This window comes from Oreochromis niloticus, linkage group LG4 (assembly GCF_001858045.2).
Source record: "Oreochromis niloticus isolate F11D_XX linkage group LG4, O_niloticus_UMD_NMBU, whole genome shotgun sequence".
Taxonomy (NCBI): domain Eukaryota; kingdom Metazoa; phylum Chordata; class Actinopteri; order Cichliformes; family Cichlidae; genus Oreochromis; species Oreochromis niloticus.
Window position 1 is genome coordinate 17,689,740 of NC_031969.2, and position 16,417 is coordinate 17,706,156.

The 16,417-nt window shown below is 40.7% G+C and overlaps 1 protein-coding gene across 2 annotated transcripts; it reads right to left on the bottom strand.

The window, feature by feature from the left end:
• Nucleotides 1-1,039: 1,039 nt before the first annotated feature.
• Nucleotides 1,040-15,037, bottom strand: nptx2a (neuronal pentraxin 2a). 2 transcript variants are annotated; one of them, XM_005457768.4, is made up of 5 exons: nucleotides 14,029-15,037; nucleotides 12,117-12,360; nucleotides 7,703-7,947; nucleotides 4,683-4,862; nucleotides 1,040-4,057 (listed from the first exon to the last, which is right to left on the bottom strand). In XM_005457768.4, exons 1-5 carry the CDS (start codon nucleotides 14,476-14,478, stop codon nucleotides 3,830-3,832), a joined length of 1,347 nt encoding a protein of 448 aa, XP_005457825.1. In that variant the 5' UTR covers nucleotides 14,479-15,037; the 3' UTR covers nucleotides 1,040-3,829. The 2 variants fall into 2 exon arrangements, with proteins under 2 accessions (XP_005457825.1, XP_005457824.1); XM_005457767.4 differs by having other exon boundaries at nucleotides 12,117-12,363.
• Nucleotides 15,038-16,417: the final 1,380 nt, after the last annotated feature.

Sequence of the window (16,417 nt, forward strand, 5' to 3'; positions counted from 1 at the left end):
ACGTAGAGGGTTGTGTTTGCCTGTGGGTTGGGGATCAAAATTGATCATCTGCATGATTATTAACTTCAGAAAACTGCTTTCAGATTTGCACCCGGTTGGCAATAGCTTCAGTTTTCAGCATGCCACTGATCCCAAACACACTGCCAATGCAGTAACAGCATACCTGGATAGAAAAACACACAACTGCAGACCTCAGCAATATTGAGGGGATCAGTGCGGGATTTTCTTGAGAGAAAATGGAACAAAAGGCAGCCAACAAAAGCTTTGAATGTCCTTTAGGAAGCCTAGAGAACTATGCTTGAAGACTACTTAATGAAATTACAAGAAAGCTTTCCTTAGATAGTTCACCTGTGCTGAAGGATAAAAAGTCATCATACCAGATATTGACTTTTAATCTTGGTAGAATTGTACAAACTCTGATTTTGTATTTCAGATATTTCAGATATTTCAGTATCATTTTCCAGCGAACATATAAAGATATGAGGATGGCTCAAGACGTTTCCACAGTACTGTATTTAAAAAACAAATCACAATTAATGATGATTAATTGTGATTAGATCAGCATTTTGACTGTTTACCAGCAACCTGTAACTTGGCTGGTCAATAAAACTGAGATGACAAGGAGACTACAGGGAAAAATATTGTCCCTGGCCTAAAGTTTATATTAGTATACAGATGTGTGTTTTTAGAGATTATCTAACACTAATACTGTTATGCTGGTGGCCACTAAAGACTTAACTCAGCACATATGCAGTGGAACCCACTGAGATCTGCAAATAGACACTGATGTGCACAACTGGTGAAATCTCCCATGAAGCGCCACCTCACAGAAACCAAATGAAAGAAAGAAAACATAAAGATGTAAAGTTTTATTGATGTCTTGATACAGCTGAGTGCAGATAGAACTGATGAGAAGCCACGAGTTTTTGTCATTAACTCTGTGGCAAACTGTTCTGTAGGCATGTGAAAAAAGAGCCTCAATGAATATTAAAATAAACAAACAAACAAAAAACTAGTGTATCCATCATTTATGTAAATGCAAGTGGGACTCTTTAATTTAATTGCAAATTTTTACTTTACATTTCAGAACATCAAGATGTGCAGTGTTACAGCAGCAATGCAATGAAAATAGATACAGAAATATAGAATATGCAAAACAGAAAAACAAACATAACACATACATATATATATATATTTCTTTGATGGTATTTTTTTTGTTTGTTTGTTTTTTGAAGGCCTCATATTTTTCTCTTATAAAAACAGGGGCTCCCTGGTGCGCCTCCACCAGCGCAGTGGCGACGGCATCAGAACACACAGGGTCGAGAAGAGAATGAAGAAGGCTCACAGTGTCCTACATTGTAGCAGCTCCCATAATCCGCATGGGCAGATTTTTTCATTTCCACCTGGAAGTCTGCCAATCCAGAGGATTTCTCCACTGCTGACAACATTTCATTGCCCAGATGAGAGGACATATCCTAGTCCTACAAATAATATGGCTACCAACTGGACAAGCACCCACATCTCCATTAAAATTAATGCAACCAAAAATGTTACAGTAAAAAAAAAAAAAAGGAGCTTTTTTAATCTCTCTCAAAGATTAAAGTTTCCTAATTTAGAAACATCAGTGAAGAATAGAGCATGACCTTGGCAGGGTTACACTCCTCTCTGACATCATCACTAATGCAGCGCAATGATATTTTAATAAAACATGCTTCGACTGTTTCAAGCGCATGTTCACTTATTCCATCACATCATTAAGTTGCTGCTTAATTTATCACGTCTCGGGAACTTGTTCTCGCTCTTTTAATGGGTGCAAAAGGACATTCAACCGCACCGCAGAAAAGTGCACAACCAAAAACCTCTGCTGCACACACACAAAGAGGACTTTAAAACATTGACAGCAAACACATTTTTGCATTTTCGTGTGTCCCTTGTCGTCCGTGCTGCTGAGCTGTGCCTTAAAAGCTGACCAAAATTTCACAAGAAAAAGCACATATGGTTTTCGCAAAAGGCCATTTTCACAATTTTTTTTAAAAAAAAACTGTTTTTCTCCATCTGTTTTTTTTTTAACATAATGTGCTGCTAATGGACAAAAATCATGAGCAGAAAGCAAGAAAAATACACTTTGCTGAAATCCAATTTCTTGATTTTACATTAAAACACTGTTAACAAAGACACCGAAAAGAAGAACAATCACAAAATGATCACACATCTTTATGTTTATGCTATTAAGTGTGGACCATCGCTCTCTGCCACATTCTGTGCTGTCCAGTTACCTACTGCATCCTAGTTTTGTCAGCTGTGGGTAGAAGCTTTTTAATGGCTTTTACGCTAGTATCTACTCAGTCAGGAGAAGTCCACAAGGAGACTAAAAGAAAGCCTAGAGGTGATAACAAAGTTTATATCATTTGTTGCCTCTCTTATATCTGTTTCCTTAGAGGAATCAAATCAAGCAAGTTGAAACAAATGTCCACCACAACAACAAGAAGTAACAATAATTAAGCTGCAAAAAGCGTAAAAGGTTTTATTAACCAAGCAGTGACAAGATCCATCAATTTCCTATATTTTTTTAAAATATAACATATCCATCGATTTAGACTTTTTTTCTGGCTCAGTGTGAGGCAATTAATACCAAACTCCACCTGACAGCAACATTCATAATGCCCACAGAGTGCTGCTCTCATTTGACTTCCCCTTTACATCTCAATATTTTATCAGCTGTGAACCACTCGGCTTAGAGAAACACCAGTGGACCGGGGCTGCTCACCAGCACACTCAATCATTAACACACATAATTACTACCCAGATGAGGAATTAAGGATTGTCCTTGAAGGTCAAACCCAGTCTCTGCCCTCACTGAGCACTCTGCTGGCATCCGCAGCTCGGTTGATTCGCCAGTCCTGGGCAGCTGTCCGACATTGCTATTAACCTGAGCAAAGCCAACCCATCCATAAAGCTGTTTGGGATATGGCAGCTGCTCAAGGGGCAGTGAGGTATTAAGCATAGATTTACAAGAATGAAAATGTCCTCCATCCCTCATAATCTCCAGTCTTTTTACACGCAAGACAAGCCTTACGCACATGAACATACACACACTGACTTATGCAATGTTGTCAGAAAGCGGCATCGACTTGTTTAGACACACCCCGCAACACCGTGTGTATAAACAGAAAGCATGCACTGCCACTTGTGAGCTGCTCAGGCTCATGCATAATATTTAGACAGTCTGCCATGTTGGAATACCTCAAAAATAATCAACAGCGAGGGTTGTTCTCGCCCACTTTGAACTCGCGAGCGTCCACCTCATTTCACCTCACTCCTTGGCTTCTCTGTTTCATTGCTTTTCAAACAGCAAGGAAGCTCACAGCGTGTAGTGCTCTGCCATGTTACTTAGGAATGGTTTTCCACAGCACATCAAAGCCTGTTTGGAGCTCACATCGACTATGAATACAGTGCAGCATTGTCATTATAAGGAATGCAACCAAGAAGAGCTGTTTTCAAAGAGGAGTCGAATAAAAGTTGATCTACTGAGGAGAAAACACGAAATGACAGCAGCTCATATCATTACAGCAGACTGATGCAACGGCACATCTTCTTCAGATAAGCAAACGATTTTGAAATCCCCTCTAACATCTTAAGGGTTCGAATTGAACGGACACATGAACTTGTGTTTCCAATAAACACAGAGTCTTTGAGATTATGCAGACCACATAAATATGTAAAAATGTTGGACTGGTGCTCTTGCCTTTGGGATTTGAAAGAAGCACCAGTCAGAATATTTAGCTTCCAGAGCCCAGCGGCCGCACTGGTTTTCCTGCATCGGATCCTTTTAGGAATCAAAAGCACGGTCTTCACAGATTTCCAGAGCAGCCTTGGTCGCACCTCCAAACACTTCCACGTTAGCATCAATCCAAGGAACCACGTTTCCAGGCATGTATGCTGAACAGTTGGCCAGGCCCATGATGTCCACGGGCCGCAGTACTCTGTCCCACATGTTGAACTGGCTCAGCTCGCCCACAAAAGCCTGGGTGGCATCAAAACGGCCTCCCACAATGTCCTTCATAGAGAAAGAGAACACAGTTGAGCTTCTAAAGGAAATGTAAACAGGCTTTAATTAAAATTAATAAATTCTGTTTGATTTTAATCAAAATGCAAAACAAAAGCAGAAAAACCTAGACCCCACTGCAAATTCTTTTTAGTGTACTGCCACTTTAAAATATCCAAATGCTGTGCAATCTGCAATACTGTGCAATCTGCAGCAATCTCACCTTAAATGTATGAGTGAGGAAAAAAAATCACCTCCTCCTTAAGCTCCAAAGTAATGCACTATGAGTTAATAGTTCTCTGTGGAGATTTTACATCACTGTATATTCCTATTTATACACATAGGGCTGTCATGGAGTTAACCAGCGTAATAACTTGCTAACACAGCTCCCAGGGGTAAAATGTTGCCGTTTAGAAGTGGATGAGTGAGGTAATACTGAAAGGGCCACAATAGCGTGAGAAGAGCCTCTCTACCTCCTCTTCCCTGCTCCCTGCTCAGAGCCTCTGGCGCTGAGCTTGGGGGAGAATACCCCCAGGGATGTTATTGACACAAGGAAAAACACACACACACACACAGACACACATATACATCCACATACACCTGTTCTTTACCATCAAAGCTTCTCTATTGCTCTCACCTGCTCCTGGCCCAGGATGATCACCCCTCCAGGTTTAATTGGGTGCCAGGGGGCCAGGTTGTCCCCAGTGCCTAAACGCTCGCCATCCTGGTAAGCCTCCCAGAAACCATCTCTAGTTGTCCAGGTGATGCAAATGTGGTGCCAGTGCCCGTCACTCACTGACAGAGGGAGTTGGGCCACCTGATTGAGAGTGAAGTGTGAGGTGTGAATGGCGTGAGCACAGTGAGGAAGGCCGAAGAGCGAGGAGCAACGATAGACAGATACAGTATAAGGGTGCAAGAGAAGTCGAGAGAGGTACAAGTTTAATTGTGGCATGCTAGAAACAAGGACGCCAATTAGAAGGGCCGGGGCTTCAAAGAGACAGCCCTCTGCAAAGAAATCCCCACATGAGCTGTGTGACATATAAAATTTAGATTACCCAGGTGACATCAAGGGATAGAGCATCCTTCAAAGCAGTCAGATAGCTAACAGCAAAACAGTGTCCTCTTATGCTTTGTTCACAGATCAAAGAAAAACAACCGGTTATTTTACCAGCCAATGACATCATAGTCCTCTGAGGATACAGTGCGGCACATAGGATTATCAGTGTGTACTGTAACTCATTAGCTTTTTTTATATAACCCTACAGAGCTGCTTTATCCTAATATCTAGTTGCAGATGTAGCTCCAGATGCAAATAAACCTGAAAAGATGGGCAGTCACTCAAAATAAAATTCGACTCACTTGCAATTACAGAAGCAATTGACCCTGTTGAGGACACCAGGCGTTACACTTCACCACAGGGAACACTGGGAAGGTTGTTATAAAGTCTCTCTGATTTGGAGCATTCGGGGCCACATGGACTGTTTAAAGATTCAGGTTGTAAAAATGAAAGAAAATTTTTTTTTTGTCAATTATTCTGCAACAATGGATTTATGCCAGCTGTGATTCTTTGTACACACAGAGTTTCGAATTAAAGCACTATATCCACAGGGCATACTCTTGAGAATGACTGACTCATTTTTTAATACTACAAATGACACACTCACACTGTAAAACATACAATTTTGCAGTTATTACATAGTTGAAATGCATATTCTCCTCTCGGCTTTTTAGCAAAAAAACAATAATATTTTGACTCACTATAGCAGGGAAAGCATGCATCTTTTGTTCCATTTCTCTATAAGACAAAAGACAAAACGTGAAAACCATTGTTGGTATCTAAATCTATGCTTTTCCCTCTATGAGATGTCAAAATGGCCCGTGATGTGTTTTACTTAATGTTCAGAGGACTTTCTGTTCTTCATCTCCAGCAGGGTGTTGATGAGGTTCTGCAGGTAAGTGTGAAATGTTTTTAGAAGGTGACGCAAGAAAGAGCGAAGTCATTAAAGTGTCCGTATTCTACAGCAGTGATTACAGTGATGTTTGTCTTTGCAGACAACCCAACAAAAACGCACCAACTGCATGAATTTTGAATGATATTTGGAAAAATCTGGACCCATCACGCATTTGTACACTCGCCAACAAAACAGTGTTACTATTGTACAAGGCCAGCTGAATCCATTACTGATTAAACTCCTGGTAGTCCCATTTGAATGAAAAATTGAGATGCCACCAGCATCTTTTGAACATTGGAGGGGAGAAAAAAAATGACAAAAAATGAACATTTTTTTTTCTTTTTCTGAGACAAAATATACGATGATGAAGATGCTGCTTCATAACAACAAAGACGCTCTCTCCCCCATAACCAAGTACAAATACATAATACAGACAACGCTGCACTTTTTAATACTGTCGAGGCAGCTTTCTGCTTTCTTCTCAGTATTCTGCCAAATGAACAGCATAAACAATGTGCCCCAGAGGGCCCTGTTATCGCTGCGAACAAGTTTAGCACATGGATGTGCTGCTGCACATACGGTTATCATAATCACCAGCCTCTCCTCGCTCTCTTCTGCTCTCATGCTTTCTGTCTCACTTCTTAACTTCCTTTTTTTCTGGCATCTTCTCATTTTTTTCCCCTCTCTTTACCAACTCTTTCTTACACTGCTCCATCACCTCCAGAGCTTGTTTAATTTCCAACCTATTTCCCCTCTTTTTCTCAGTCATACTCTCATCATTTTCTCCCACCATCTTTCTATTATCTGCCTGACTTGAACACATGTATAATGCATAGTGAAGGAAAAAGTGTGGGTAGACCTGTCTGTGCCAGTAACACCAGAAGTAAACAAGATAGTGGGACTATGATTGTTTCCAACGCAGGAAAATGTTATCCTAAAATCCCCCAATTTCAACAAGAAGCTGTGATATCATAAGACAAAGAAGTGTTAAGTACTATATTGGATAATGTGTGTTCTTAGCTTTACACTAAGAACTTATTTCCCATGAAGCTTTGCTCCCAAGCTTTCATGTGATGTGAAGCTTCACCCTATCACAAAGAAAGCAAAATTTAGCCTAAAACTTTTGTCTTTCATCAATAAAACAATTATAGTTCTTCTGCTTTATGACAAAATTGCATTAAATATTGATAAAAGTTTATTTATTTTTTAACATTTTCTTATGTTTTGGGTTAATTGCGATTACACTGTTTAACTACAATATAACCTCCAAAGAAAGCAAAGAGGACAGGGCAATGAAGCAGATGAGCACATGTGGCAGCACAACTCCTCTAATGAATTACTGTTATTCTCGGGTGTGAGCGAAATGTGGGTCAATGGTATTAAATGTTTATAAGGAGCAAAATTAAATATTCAGAGCTAATGGTCAGCGAATCGCTTCTCAGCTGTATCGTTATTGTGCACACATGTACGTACAGAAGCTATGTGCTTGTTTTGGATCCCAAAGCCGGCTCATTCTTATTCATTCTTTGCATTTAATTAGTGTCTTTGCTGATCCACATTTACGCCCATCATTAGAGCCAGCTGTGTTGCCAGGAAAATAATAAAGGATTTAAAGCATCTGTCTTCAGAAAATCAGGTCAGTGTGAAGGATTTACTCTGCAGCATGAGCAAATGGTGAAATTTAGGTTTATCATAATAGACTTACCTTGTCATTGACTAGTAGCTCAATGGGATTGTTCCCCCATTCGATGAGGACTATCTCATTGGCCTGGCCTGGAACGCCGTATGAAAATGGAGTTCCTATTCCCGGACTAGCGCTGGACTTGAGCCACATGCAGACAGTGAAGGCGTACATCTCCGGGAGGCTCTTCTTGATGCGTCCATACAGGTAGTTTGTACGGAGAGGAAGGGACACCTTGAAGTCCTCAGGTGACTTGAAGGCATTATTATCTGTTGATAGATGAGGAACACTTAATGTAATATATTCAAAGTTATTTTTAGTGTGTCACGACTTGATAGTTCTGAGGATGACGACAGAAAAAAAGAAGATAAGAAAGGGTGAGTCACAGTCACACAGATCCCTGCTACTGTCTTGGTAGTCCAAAGATGAAATGCAGAGCTTTAAAGATCCATTTTCCACATTTTGCCTTTTGCCAATTAAGAGAAATTTCAAAAATATGTAGAACAATTGGCAAAGTGGGTTATTGCAGCTCACCTTTGTGCTGTTATTCTTTTATCTTAACCTTTGCTGTGGAGAAGACAGAAGTCATAAGAAATGAAAAATGTATTTGGAGTGAAGTGGACTGATTTTGAAAAACAATTACAACTTTCCACTCAGGCCCACTGCATTTCTTTCTTTTTTATGTTTCTTGCTCTTCACTTTTCCCTTTCCTGTTTAAGCTAACTTTTTAACCAGTCAATATTTGACCTAGGCATACTGCCAGTGCACGCTGCTGCATATCCATAGCCTCTGTGTTTTCATGATCCTTCACCCTGAAAAGCCTGAAACATCTTAGATAGACACAAATTTGGGACCATAATTCTAGCCTAAAACAGGGAAGAGGTTTCATAGACAGTCACTACAAGATACATACAAGATATTTAATATGAGGTACAGCTTCCTCTGGAGGTGATGCAAACTGTCTCCCATCTGTTCGTGGAATGAACAAGTGTCCGGATCTGTTGTTGAGGAATTGCTCTCCATTGCTGGATGTGTGCAGCCTGCAGCTGTGCAGTGGTCGCTCTGTGTGGCTAATGAGCACGTTGGGCCAGCAGGTCCCAGGCATGTTCAGTGAACCATATGAAGACTAAATGATGGCCAAGAAACTGTCTGGATATGTTCTTGATTTAGAAAGATCTGTGCTATTCTGGCAATGTGGGGGCAGGCATTGTCCTGCTGAAACAGCTGCAGGGTGGGGGGCTACTACAAGAATAGCACAAGCACAGGTCGGAGGTTGCACCTCTATCCAGTCAGATTTCCACCAAGGATAATCAGATCAGAGATGGTGCTCTCATAGGCATGCAAAGCTGTAGCAACGGCTTGGACATGCATGTCAGCATCCAACATGCCAACAGGCTGGCCTTGTTTGACTTCATTCAGTCACAGGGCTTGATCAGTGGCACTGATGACAGTGTTGTACAAACACTGTTTTTGTCTTCTAACGTTTATGGCTTGAGTATCCAATAACTTCAACCAATTATTTTAAAATTACCAATCACAAAAGATTTAAACCAATCAACCAACTTAAAACTACTCACAGAAGATATTTGGGCTTTCCAAGAGATTAAAATAATCTGATGAGACTATACCAGCAGTTGGTCACCAACTTTTCTTATTTTTAGTCTAAAATGATGGCATTCAAGTGATTAACCATGACGAGTAACAGTGCAAGTTAACAATTAAACACTAGCATCGTTATCTTTATGAGCTGGAACAGCCTGATGTTAGCATGCTAAATTTGCCGAGTAGCATGAGCACTGAGTCTGACAGATTTGCAGGTGTCTGGTGAAAAACTAAAAAAAGAAAAACCTTTATGAGTTCTATTAAATCATATCTATACCAAATTTCACAGTGACAATAACTGCAAAGAAAACCTATATAGCAGCAGATGGGTGCAGTACAACACTATGTTCCCCCCTTGCTTGTGTGGCTTCTCTCTGGATACTCCGGCTTCCTCCCATGATCCAAAGACATGGATGGGGTTAATGACAATTCTAAATTGGCCATAGTTGTGAATGTGGGAGTGAATGGTTGTCTCTCTGTGTTGTCACTATGATAGATTGACAACCTCTCTACTGTGCAGCCCATGTTTCACCCTGTGACAGCATCCCTATGGCCTTCAAATTTCAAGTTTTCTTTTTTCATATACAGGTAACAATGGCACACAGGCTTCGTTTAGACAAGAAGTTTCCAAAGAGAGACAGAGAGAGAAAGAGAGAGTAAATCTAATGGCCAGCTCTCTTGCAGTGGTCAGGATATTTTCAGATTTGTGTAAAACATAAATTTAGTGGATTGAGAGTGCCTAACAAGCAAAAGAAAACACACAAGACTCTGCCAAATGAAACATGTGGAGTGACTGTTTGTGAATAAAGGAGCAGCTGAAAGTAGCATCTTCTTCTAGTGAAACACAAAGTTAAAAAAATAATGTTGACACAAAAAGAAAAGCCTGGAGAAATCAGGAACTATCACCTGGGGACCGCAGATGTCTAGCATCTTGTTCTATTGATTACTGAGATGCCCGAGTCTGGACCAAAATGCTGAACTGACCATGAACCAGCAGACAGACAGGGGAACTGGCTGACGCACTGCTAACCCTGGGGTCATGACTTGCTCCAGGCTTGTTTACCAGGTGTTTCCCACTCTGAGGAACACATCGCCGGCAGATAGTTCAAGAATTTAACAAAAAGGTTTCACCATATAAAACTGTGAATAACTTAAGGATTTCATCATCTACAGTAGACATAATTATTAAAAGATTCAGAGACTCTAGAGCTTCCTCTGCACTTTGAGACCCTTGTAAGGCACAGCAATAAAACCACGCTATCCTGGGCTGACTGATCAAAATTAGAAGCTCCCTTTTCTCCAACTATTATTATCAGCTGTTGACAGCCGCTGAACAGCTTTAAAGAAGAGGTGAGGTGGCATTAAAAGTGCTTCTGTGCCAAATTTGTAAACACCGTGTTGGCATCACATGGAAAGATTAGCATTTTCTTTTTTAGAAAAAAAAATCCAATTTCAATTTTGTCAGTTTAAAAATTTCATTAAAAAAATCTTTGTACTGTCATCAATTACATGAATACAGGTTTTACAATATTTTCAATTTGTTTCCATTTAAATTTGTATGAAATTTCAACTTTTAAAATTGTAAATCCACAAATTTTCATCCTCCAATGTTATTATGTTAGTGCTCCAATTCACTTAATTCATTTCTGCTCAAACTCAAAGCTTGGAGTTCATTATTTAGTTGTTGGTCAGTTGAGAAAAAAAAGATGGCAAACTTTATTTTTTAATATTTAAGACTCTGAGTAGAGGGGCAAACAAGAAATCGATGTGTACTGAATTTTTTTTAAAATGAAAGGATAGTTGTGAAAATCACACATAATATGATTTTGTGGTTGATTTGCATGAAAGTAACACATTTCAGTTTTCAAAGTGGTGGAATCAGAGTTTTACCTGTGCTGAGCACAATACTCGGGCCTTATACACCGCTAAAAACACAACTCCTCTGGTTATATTGTGCAACTGTAACACTAAAATAAGGCTTTACAATGCAGACCATGTTAGAGTTAAATTGGTTTGACTGCTGAACCGGTCAAATCAGTTTAACCCACAGAATTAGAATGTGAAATGTAAAATCTAAAAATGTGCACTGAGCTTTCTGTCAATACTGTTCTATAAACTTGCATATTTTACTGTAATGCACAGGGCAGAGGGACGAGATGATACCAAGCTGTTGGAGAGCTATCACCAGTGTAAAAATCTTCACAAATCCAACTGCCACAACAACACCACACCACAGCCTTGAAAATCGCTGTGGAATTGATTCGACATCTCTCTGGAACAGATTTGACATAAATTGAACTAAATAAGTCTCACAATGTAGCATTTGTTGAAGGGCTATTGTACTGACTTGCAATATCATACATGTGGCTGTGTTATTCAGTCCACTGTCCATCTGAGCAATTAGCTTTAGCTACCCAAATCTATAACTTGTATCAGACCCCTGACTCTATCAGCTAAACCTTAGGGGGGTGCATGGGGCGAACAGGAAATAGGTGAGTGGCGGGATCATCTTCTAAAACAGTTTTCCTTCCACATATTTTGTGGTATTTTAACATGTACCATCAAAGTGATACCCTGGAGTGTGGACATCTCTTCAACATTTCTTAAACTCATTAAGCATTCAACGTTGCTTTCCAAGCCTTATTTTCAGGACCAGGAACTTCTCTGAGAATGGCTCTGAGAAAAGGATCACTTTTACTTGCATCATCAGAAAAGTGCACAGGGATTGACTAATGAGTTCTAAATCCAGCAGACAACAAAAAAAGGGGAAAAGGAAAAAAAAAGTCTGGCATAAAATTTTGGCATAAAATTTCACAGCACCCATTGTATCACTTACTTTTTTCGAGCTCTGTGATCCTCTCCAGGAGGGAATTGAGCGCACTCTCGGTGCGTTGGCGGTGGGCTGCTGTTTCATTGTAGAGCTGGCTCTTCTCCTCCTCCAGCTCAGCCACCTTCCGGAGGAGCTGGGTCTCCAGCGCCCCCAAACGTTGCCGCAGCAGCTCCCTGAGCTCTGGTGGCAAGGGAGTCAGGGCCGAGACACCAGCGGTTGACACATTTGTGATGGGGAGACGCAAACTCTGCTGCTGGGAGGTGGATAGATAGATAGATAGATAGATAGATAGATAGATAGATAGATAGATAGATAGATAGATAGATAGATAGATAGATAGATAGATAGATAGATAGATAGATAGATAGATAGATAGATAGATAGATAGATAGATAGATAGATAGATAGCATTTTGTCCTGTTAATCCCCAAACAAACATTTGTATAAATACCCAGATTTGCAGTAGATGACTGAAGTTAGGTCTGATATCCTTTTAGCACTATTTTTTTTTTTTGATACAGCAATATCAAAATGAAGACACTGATTGATCCACATCTGTGGATATGTTGTGTATTTGGTAGATGGCACAATGCTTGACTCGAGATTGTTTTTGGACATAAGGAAACAGCTCTACAGCCTCATGTTTATAGGGGGTGCATGGTTTGATTGCAAAATGGCCCTCAGACATTCCTTTCCTTTCCTTTGCTGCCTGGTTCGCCATGGAATTCAGAAACCTTGTGGCACAGCCTCGTCTGATTAATTTTTTTCCTGACACAATGGCACCATCCCAGCCTCAATTGAAGAAGTTATTTGGTAATCTGACTGAAATCAGAAGCAAACAGTCACATGGTCCTGACTGCAACTGTTGATGTGTGTAGATGGCTTTGGTAAGAGATGCACATCCTACTCTAGACAGCCATATCGCTATCAGCAACACCGGTTTTGCAATAATCAGGGTGTTAAGCAGGTCCAGATCAATAGATATGTGATTAAAATGCAATGTAATATGTATCCTTATGACTGCAGTGCATCCTTCATCCAATCGGGGTATTGAAGCTTCCAATCAAGTGAAGAGGGAGAGGAGGGAAGGGAGTAGAGAGATAGATGGATCAGCAATGCAGTATACGGAATATAAAAATAGCCTTGAATTTAAAAACAGTATTATAACTGCTTATGGCATCAGGGCTGTCAGATGGTGAAAAACACAGTGCGCAGTGACATGACATAAGCGACAAAGCCAGGGCTTATATTAGCGTCTACTGCATGTAAAAAAAAAAAAAAAAACCCACTTCACTATAGTTGACCTCACTATCGGGTAAATGTGATCTTTGAGCCATGTGGAATTAAATGGGACTGAGCAGAGGGCTGGTGATGGTGCAGAACTCTCAGGCAAACAAGACAAACCATTAAGCATTTGATTTGATTTGAAAATGTAATGCTCTGATGCAGGTAAAATCTGGGGAAATCAAAATCATCAGCTGCCATGAATAATTAGCCACACGACCGCAAATAAAAGCGTATGTGGAACACATACACGCGGCACTCATAAATTATTCAAGGTTGCTTTGCAAATTCCTGCACCACATGCATGATTACACCTTTGACAAGATTTTTTTTGTTACTCATCTCTTATTGATGGCTCTTATGCAGTGGGTTTCGCCATCAGAGATATCTTTTAATGATTAAAGGGGTATTGATGTGACATGCCCATTACGTGACCCTTTGATCTCCCGATTCCCCCGAGAGGTCTCCTGCGGCGGGGAATATTATCAGACGCGCAATGTTCTATAGTAATACATGATAGTAGAGGGGGGGAAACTGGAAACGATGCAATGGTGCATCTTATGTTCACGGGGGGTGAGAGGGAAATAAGACAAAAGTGCTTTTCTTATATGTACACAGCATGTTTCCACCTTACCTCCAAGTTCTCGAGCCGACCTTTAAGACTCTGCATGGTCTTGCCCAGTTGATCTATAGTTTCACTGGGGTCCCGGGGCAAGTCTCCCATGGTGTTCTTGCCGTACTCCTTCCGTCTGGAGCCCTGACCTCGGGACTTGCCCTGCGACGACTCGTCGGCTGCCGCCTCACAGCGCGCAAGCTTAGAGTTGAGCTCCTTGATGGTTCCCTGCTGGCTCACGATGGTCTCCTTCTGCTGCAGGATGGTCTCCCTAAGCTGGATGATCGTATTCCGAAGCTCGTCCTCCACTGGGCTGCTGCTCTGGACACGGTTCCCCGTAGGACCATACCCGCAGCCGGGCTCTGCGCCCGGAGGAATAGCGTTACATACAAAGCGGCTACCTGTAGCATCCTGGCTTCGCACCGCGCGTCCAGCGACTAGATACAACAGTCCAACTACTAAGGCCAGCATCCTGACAAGATAGACTACACAAATCCCACCGTAAAAAAGGGGAAAATGATCCTAAATTACGCACTTAACGTTTGAAAGTCTTCTGTAAAATAATAATAAACAAAAAAACCCCCCAAACTTCCTACAACACAACTCATTCATTCAAGTGGCCGCGGACATTTTCTGGACTTTCAAAGTGTAGCAAGAAAAAAGAAAAGATAAAAAACAGATCAAACTTCATCTACAGTGTAACCATGGCAAAAAACTAGATCAGAATCCGCAGTGAAAAATCATAACAGCAGACATCCACCAACCACACGGTCCACTTAAATAAAAAGACACCAGTAAATCTAAATTCTTTCTGCAGGTGGTGGAAGAAAAACAGGTTTTGATAACTCCTTTACTAGGAAATGAGTTGCAGTCTATTGAGTTGTTATCATCACAGAGAAAGAAAAAGAGATGGAGAGGGGAAAAAAAAAAACCCCAAATCGGGCTGCAGAGAACTCAGTTTTGCTGTCTTGCCTCTCCGGTTGGTTGGATTGTGAGTGAGTGGTGCTGAAAAGACAGCGACGCTGCTCAGCCAGATTATTATGGGGAGGTGCGCACTGGCGCGTCCGCTCATCAGTGGAGCGCTCAGGTTATTCAGCTTCAGCCTACGTCACTGAATCCTAGTGGAGCGGGTGCGCGCTCTGAGTGTCTCTCATTGAGTTTTTATGACCTGTTTAGAAGCGCTGAAGCTTAAAGATGTCAAAGATTCTTTTTTTATTGTGTTTCTTTTTATTAAACAAACGCACCGATAGGGAATGCTTCGCCTCTCAACGACCCGTAGAGCCTATTATGGAATTCACAGGAAAATGTCCCCACTGGGAATAAACATGTAGCACAGACTCAATAATGTGACACCCCCTGACGGATTTAATTTAACAGCTGTCGTGATCTTGCGTCGGCTCTTTCTCTCTCTCGCTCTCTCTCTCCCTGACCCACAGTGTCTCAGCGTTGAAGTAAATGGCGTTTTTTTCCCAAGGTGCTCTAACTGTAAGGTCAAACATTAAAATTAAAACACATTTTTCCCTATTCACACACTGATAATTTTGAAAAGGGTTTTCATTTCTTACAAAATAAAATATCCAGTGACAGACTGTTAAAATGGGATAGTTAAAGGTGTATTTGCACCAAAAGTTACAGTGAATAAGCCACTGGTTTGTTATTGAAACTTCATGCTGTTACAGAATATAAAGCATAAAAGGGTGTGCTTCTTTTTAAGTGTTAATCCTCGAGTCATTTCTCTCTGCAGGGGGTCTATCTTTGGGTCCAAACTCCACCAATTTAATGAGGCTACACTCTCTCTGTTAGATAGAAAATTAAAAAAAAATGCTAAACTTAATTTGTGTCATTTGAAGTCAAACTGGGCCAAATATAATTACCAAATTATGTTGCAAACATTTTCTAACATTTGAATCCAGTCCCTGTAGATGTAAATCTCACACTAGCTTCCCATTTTAATGTGGAAACCTGTCTAAACTCTGAGTTAAACTGCAATCACAACATCTTTTCAGGATAAGAGCTCTTCTCACAATACCCCGAAGACAAAGAACAATATTTGTAAAAAAAGGAAAAAAAAAGAGAGAAGTCTTTCTGTTACCAAACACACAGCGGTGGTATGCTGTAGCGTGTGCAACAGATTTAAAGTCATCTTTTCTATTTAAACCTGGAGGCAAACATGTGTAAGTAGAAGATGAGGTCATTAGCCTCACTAGGCTATCACAGTAGGGGGGGTTTGGCACTCCCTTTAAGGAAGCAGGTGTCTGTCAAGTATCTAGTAAGAATAGTAGAATATGAAAAACTTCAAAGCCAGACACCGACTGAGTTCATATTATAAATCCAGCTCAGCACACCTGATATCACGCACTTAAACTTTTTTTTTCCTTGCCTCATCAACCTTTATTTCTCTAAGATGTTT

What these genes read in the sequence shown, in the direction of transcription:
- nptx2a (XM_005457767.4), bottom strand. Translation starts at nt 14,478, where the DNA reads ATGCTGGCCTTAGTAGTTGGACTGTTGTATCTAGTCGCTGGACGCGCG. An exon ending in AGCTACTAGTCAATGACAAG is followed by an intron (nt 4,863 to 7,702) that starts GTAAGTCTATTA and finishes ACTCTCAATCAG; the next exon opens with GTGGCCCAACTCCCTCTGTC. An exon ending in TCATCCTGGGCCAGGAGCAG is followed by an intron (nt 4,058 to 4,682) that starts GTGAGAGCAATA and finishes TTCTCTATGAAG; the next exon opens with GACATTGTGGGAGGCCGTTT.